Here is a 6,557-nt window from a genome sequence, read left to right as displayed (position 1 = left end):
CTCAAATATTTTTTTTTAAAAAAAAAGTAACCGGGTTAGCCAGTGGCATGGTGGTTAAGGCAGCACATGGCAACTGAATAGTTTGAGTCCCAGGTCCTGCAGCTGGAGAGACAGGCTGGGTCGTGCGCATGCGTGCCGAACACCCAAACAGAAGGAGAAATGGAGAAGGGGTTGTGGCGTGACTGTTCCCCATGGGGGGTGCTTTCTCACGCTCCTTTTCTCTCTGTCTTGCTCTGTGTTTCTGGGGGAGCACATGTACTCTCTGGCAAATTAAAAAAGAAATAGGCTGGCAGGTGGCGTTGTGGTTAAGGTGCTGCACTCCCACATAGCTGATTGTGGTTTGAGTCTTAGACCTGGCTGTTTGCTTTCTCACTTTCCCTTTCTATCTCCTCTGTCTCTCTCTGGTGAGACTGAAAAATAATAATAACGAATAAAATTAAACAAATATTTATTTATTTTTCATTTTATTTATTCATTATTATTTTTTTAAATTTAGCTTTATTTATTTTATTTATTTATTTGACCAGAGAAAGAGAGAGAAAGAAAGTGAGAAAGCAAGCCTCCAGTTCTGGGACTTGAACCATGGTCAGGCACGTGGGAGTCTAGCACCCTTAACCACCACACAACCTGCCGGCCCCAGAACTTAGTTCTTTTTAAAAATTATTTATTTAATTTTACTAGTTATCATTATTATTATCTTCATTTGTTATAGGGTTCACGTGCTCATCGAGAGAGAGAAAGTAAGCCATCAGGTTCAGGACTCTAACCGGCCAGCCATGTCCAGTGCCCTAAGCTTCACGCCTGCTGGCCCCAGTGATTTTTATGGCTGAGTATATTCCATTGTACAGAGAGCCACGCAGTGATTATCCACCATGTTGGATGGACAGTGAGGCTGTCTGAGTGTCACGACTAAAGCTCTGTGGACGTCAGCGTGCAAGCTTCAGCCTGCACGTCCCTCTTCAGCTATTCAGGGGCATGCGTAGGAGGGCAGGGGCTGAACTGCCTGGTAGCCCTGCCTCGCCTGTTAAGGACCCACCGGGCAGTAGCAGCTGCAACATTTACATTCCCATTTCCCCCCATTCTCAACACTTGTTTTTTTCTAGTTAAAAAAATTATACTGGGACCAGCAGATAGCATAATGGTTGCGATGCTGGACTCCTATGTAGTCAACAGCAGTTCAAGTCCTGGACCCGGCGGCTTAAAACACGCTGGGTGCCTGTGCATATGTGCCCAAAATATCAAGAGGAGAATGGGGGAGGAGGGACTGTGGTGTGGCCATCCTCTCCTGGGAGTGATTTCTCACTTTCTGTCTGTCTGTCTTTCTGGCAAAACACATATGCCCTATAACAAGCATCTCTCTTTAAAAAAAAATTATACTAAATCTTGTTTCCTTGAGGACTTTGCAAACATAGTTTGTTATTAACATATAACTGTTCATGTTTGTGTGGGTACAATGCGATTTTACAGTTCACACATACAGTGTGTAGTGATGCGTTGAGGATAATTCGGACAATAATCACCTCAACTGTTTGCCATTACTTACGTGGGGACATTGGAAACTCTCCCTTTGAGTCACTTGGAGACACACAGCAAATCATTGCCAATATATTTTATATTTTATAGTACTGTATTTTATAGTACTCAAAATCATCTCTCCGATCTGCAGTCTTCTCTCTGGGATCAGCGGTTCTCTGCTCTCCCCTACCCCATAAACGTGCCCGCTTCTCTTTTATTATGGCTGTTTAAGTTCATTATCATGTTGTCACACAGAAACACCCGAGGTTGGGTGACTTACAGGGGAAAAAGGTTTATTCCACTTACAGTTCTGGTGACTAGAAAGCCCACAGGTGTGGGCCAGCCTCTGGTGCCAGGACACAGCATGGCGACAGAAGCAGAGAGGCAGGCAGGCCCACGCACCCGCTCTCCGGGAGCCAGTTGATCTCCTGAGACGGAGACAGGAACTCCCCCTCCTGTCAACAGTCACGACTCAGTTCGTGCCGTTTTTGTCCCTGTGACCCAAACACCACCTACTAGGCTCCGTGTCGGAAAGGTCCCACCACCTCTCCACACCCTTATATTGGGAGCCAAGCTTCCAGTACGTGAACTTTTGGGGGAAAACATATTCAAATTATAGATCGGCCATTCTGGTGGGTGTGCTGTCGAATCCCATTGTGGTTTTCTCTTACATTCCCCTAACGGCAAATGATTGGACTATCTCTCATGCATGTCCATTTATATATTTATTTTGGAGAAATACCCATTTCATTCCGTCACTTTACAGTATATTTTGAAATCAAGAAATGTGAGTCCGCGGGAGCAGCAGTTAGCGTAATGGCTATGTCGCTGGACTCGCACGTAGTCGACCGCGGTTCGTGTCTTGGACCCGGTGGCTTAAAACTCACGCCGAGCGCATGTGTGCGTGCCCAAGATCCCGAGAGGAGAATGGAGGAGAACGGATTGCGGCGTGACCATCCCCCCTGGGGGGTGATTTCTCGCTTTCTGTCTCTATGTCTCTCTCTGTCTCTCTGGCAAGCGCACGTGCCCTATGGCAAAAAACTCTCCAAAAAAAATAAAAAAGAAGAAACGTGAGTCCTCCTTGTTATACTTTTTCTTTCTTTTTGAAAAAGAATTATTTATTTAACTTTATTTATTGTTATTATTTTTAAGAAGTATTTTATTTATTTATTATTATTATTTTCACATGAATTTTGCTAGAGAAAGAGAGGAAGAATGAGAAAGCAAGCCACCAGGTCTGGGACTCGAACTGTGGTCAACCATGTGGGAATTCCAACACCTTAACCACTGTGCCACCTGCTGGTCCCATTACTACTATTATTTTAATTTGACTAGAAAGAGACAGAGGGAGAGAGAAAAAGAAAGTGAGAAAGCAAGCTGCCAGGTCTAGGACTTGAACCACAGTCAGCCTTGTGGGAGTCCAGCACCTTAATCACCATGCCACCTGCTGCCCCTCCCTTGTTATACTTTTTTGATATTGTTTTGATCTTAGCATCTTTTCAAATTGCATTTCTCTGATGGCTGGTGATGTTGAGCACTTTTTCAAATACTTTGCGGCCATTTGTATGACTTCTTTCGAGAAAGGTCTGTTCAGATTATTTGCCCATTTTCAAATCAGATGACGGGTGCTTTGCTCTTGAGTCATCTGAGTTCCTTGTACATTCTGGATGTCAGTCCCATTCTGTTGGTGTGTCATCGGTCTGTTGATTCTTACCTTTGCTGTGCAGATTTTTACTTTAATCTAGAGTCCCATGGGGACCAGCAGGTGGCGTCGTGGTTAAGGTGCTGGACACTCCACATGGCCAACCACGGTTTGAGTCCCGGACTTAGTGGCTTGCTCTCTCGCTTCCCCTCTGTCTCTGTCTCTGTCTCTCTCTAGTCAAATTGAAATAAATGAATGAATAGATAAAATAAGTAATTGTTGGTACCAGCAGTTGGTGTAATGGCTACATCACTGGACTCTCATGTAGTTGACCGCGGTTCAAGTCCTGGACCTGGTGGCCTCAACTCACGCTGGGTGCGTGTGCGTGCGTGCCCAAGATCCTGAGAGGAGAATGGAGAAAGGATTGCGGCGTGGCCATCCCCCCTGGGGGGTGATTTCTCACTTTCTGTCTCTCTGTCTCTCTCTGTCTTTCTGGTGAGCGCACGCGCCCTACAGTGAAAACCTCTCCAAACAAATAAATAATTATTTAAAAATATACAGCCCATTCCACCACTTTTGCTTTTGCTGCGCGCATTTTGGAGGTCTTATTCGTAAATTCTTTGTCAAGGCAGCCGTGAAGCATTTCCTCTGTGTTTTCTTCTAGTAGTCTCAGTTTCAAGTCTTACATTTTAGTCTTTTTTTTTTTTTGCCAGGCGGGGGGTGTCCTCCCAATGGGGGCCGGGTGACAACACACCGCTCTTTCCCACCACTTCGCGTCAGAACTCTAATGTGTGCACACGTGGCCAGAGTTTTCAAGCCGCTGGGGCTGGATTGGACCGGTCGGGCGGGGATCTGCTTCCTGCGTGCGGTTAGCCACAGCGCGTGGGGCCGCCCTGTGCCCCGTCTGCTGAGCTCACTGTGTACTGTGAGAGACGAGGTCCTCTCTGGCCTGTTTATGTTAGAGGCAAAGCTCTCAGGGGGATTCTTCTGCGGGCTTTCCATATACGGCCTTCATTATGTTGAGGTAGCTCCTGTTCCCATCGGGCTGTCAGAAAAGTCGTGACAGTTTTCGAAGTTCTTCTAGGCAAAAATGCTTCGTCGCCTTTCTGACAGCCCAGCAGTTTGGCGAGTGCCCGTCGGACGGTGGCGTGGTCTGTCAGGGGCTATTTCTGCGACTGAGGACCTTGAGTTCCCGGATGCCCTGCCCTGTTAAAGTGGTTTTCTATATTCATCCATGGTCCAATGTCGGATCCTGCTGCTGACCTCGGGAGCAAATAACCGAGGCCTTCCCTCCGGCCGCCCTGGTTTTCCAAAAAGAAATCGCTGTTAATCTTGTGAGGGGTCCAGTCCCCGACAGCTTCTCCTGCTGTTTACACGATCCCTTGCCTTGATAGCTGCTAGGACACGCCCCGGGGAGGACCTTTGCTTACCTTGCTTGGAGTTTGTTCATCCTGACTGCGAAGAGCAAGCCCGTGCCCTCCTGTTCGGTCTTTCATCACATTTGGGAAGGCCCGGCCTGGACACTGTCACTGCAGGGGGTTACCAATAAACCAGCCCACCCATCGTAGCTCCTTTCCCTGTCCACACTAAGACTACGGAGTCTTTCCCCGCTCAGGCCCGGGCTTCGTCCCCATTGCAAAATAGGGAAACTGCGTCCTAGGAGGGAGCTGTGGCCAGGGGTCCCCAGCAACATGGTCCCTCCTGGGCGGCGTGCTACTGCTGGGCGGGCGGGGTCTCCCAGAGCGCTATCCAGGGACCTGTCACCGCTGCAGCATGCGCCCCGCCCCGCCCTGCGGAGGACAGGCCGAGGTTTCTCCATTCTCTGTTCTACCCCCAGCGGCTCTGCCGCCCCCCTACAGCCTCCGGGAAGCGCAGGTCACCGTCCTGAACAACACGAGGTGTAACTACCTGTACAGCCAGTACTCTTTCCAGAGCCTGTTCTCCGAGTTCTCGTTTTGTGCTGGATCTGAAGATGGCAAAGTAGACACATGCAGTGTGAGTGCACCCCCCTCGGGGAGGCCCTGCTCCCCCACCCCGGGCTGGGAACCAACCCCTCTCACCTGCTCCCCGCCCGCCAGCCCACCTGAGATGATATTTGTGAGAAAATCTCAGTCCTTTGTTTTGTTTTGAGAGGTTTTTGCTGTAGGGCACGTGTGCTTTCTGGAGAGACAGAGCAGAAAGCGAGAAATCACCCCCCAGAGAGGTGGCCGCGCTGCAGTTCTCTCTCCACTCTCCCCTAGGGATTTTGGGCACGCACACACACACGCCCAGCATGACTTTTAAGCCACCAGGTCCGGGACTCAAACCATGGTCAACCACACGGGAGTCCAGTGCTTTAACCACTATGCCATCCACGGGCCCCAGTCCCAGTTCTTATTTATTCTCACTAAAGGCCGTGCTCCTCCTTTTCCATAAATTGTGTCTCCTCTGTCATCACGCTGACCCTGGGTAGATCGGCCCGCACTTTGCAGCTTTAGAAACAGGCTCTGCTTGTGCCGGGGCAGGGCAGCTCCCCGCCCTCCTGCTCTCCTGCTGCCCACTGGCCCCACCCGCCCCAGGCCGGACTCCCCCGCTGCTCCACAGGGTGACTCCGGCGGGCCCTTGGTCTGCGACCAGGACGGACTGTGGTACCAGGTTGGAATCGTGAGCTGGGGAGACGGCTGTGGCCGGCCCAACCGGCCCGGCGTCTACACCAACGTCAGCTTCTTCTTCCACTGGATCCAGATGCAGATGTCTCGCAGTGCGCTGGGGCCGGAGCCCTCCCGGCCGCTGCTCCTGGCTCTGCTCTGGGCTCACCGACTGCTGAGGACCGCCTGAGTCCGGCAGAGCCAGTGAGGCCGCACACTGCCCTGGGTGTGCCCTCCAGGTCGGGGTGGGCACTGCCTGCTGGCTCAGGCCCCGGTCTCTCTGTCCCTCTTTAATAAACGGTACGTGTCGGAGTCGCTGCCTTGGAGAACTTCCTTGGGTCCAGGTGGCCTCCTGGACCGCTCCTGCCGCTCACGGATGCTCATTTCAAGACCTCACCCTAACTCCTGAATCTTTGTCCAGATTGTCACCACAGCAGAATCCTGTCTGGTCCTTCAGTCAGAAAGATGAGCTACGGGAGGGCGGGGGTGGCTGCAGGGAGGAAGGTGGTTAGGATCTGGCCTGGGGGGCAGGCAGGTGTCCAGCTGCCAGGATGTCCCTCGCCCCACAGGACCACCCCGATTGCATGCGGCACTGCCAGCTCTGCCACAGCTGGGGCAGGAGTGTCACCGCCCAGGGCCACATCACCCTCTGCCCTCTGGGTGCCACGTGTGGGTTGGGGGAGGCCAGCAGGCCGCAGAGAGGAAGAGGGAGATGTGGGGCGGGGGCCTGGACGGCAGGTGGGGGTGGACGTGGGGTGAGAGCGGGCCTGATG

At 51.3% G+C, this 6,557-nt stretch overlaps 1 protein-coding gene across 1 annotated transcript in view; it reads left to right on the top strand.

The window, feature by feature from the left end:
- LOC102489727 (serine protease 41) overlaps positions 1 to 6,089 on the top strand; it is a 13,553-nt gene extending 7,464 nt beyond the window's left edge. The window contains exons 8-9 of the mRNA XM_006146465.1: positions 4,995 to 5,152; positions 5,741 to 6,089. Coding sequence (XP_006146527.1) covers positions 4,995 to 5,152; positions 5,741 to 5,974 — 392 coding nt within the window. The 3' untranslated portion in view covers positions 5,975 to 6,089. The remainder of the gene's footprint in view (positions 1 to 4,994; positions 5,153 to 5,740) is intronic.
- Positions 6,090 to 6,557: the final 468 nt, after the last annotated feature.

This window comes from Tupaia chinensis, unplaced genomic scaffold, assembly GCF_000334495.1.
Source record: "Tupaia chinensis unplaced genomic scaffold, TupChi_1.0 Scaffold000178_1, whole genome shotgun sequence".
Classification (NCBI taxonomy): domain Eukaryota; kingdom Metazoa; phylum Chordata; class Mammalia; order Scandentia; family Tupaiidae; genus Tupaia; species Tupaia belangeri.
The sequence above is the reverse complement of the archived record's forward strand: the minus strand, read 5'-3'. Positions and strand labels throughout refer to the sequence as shown.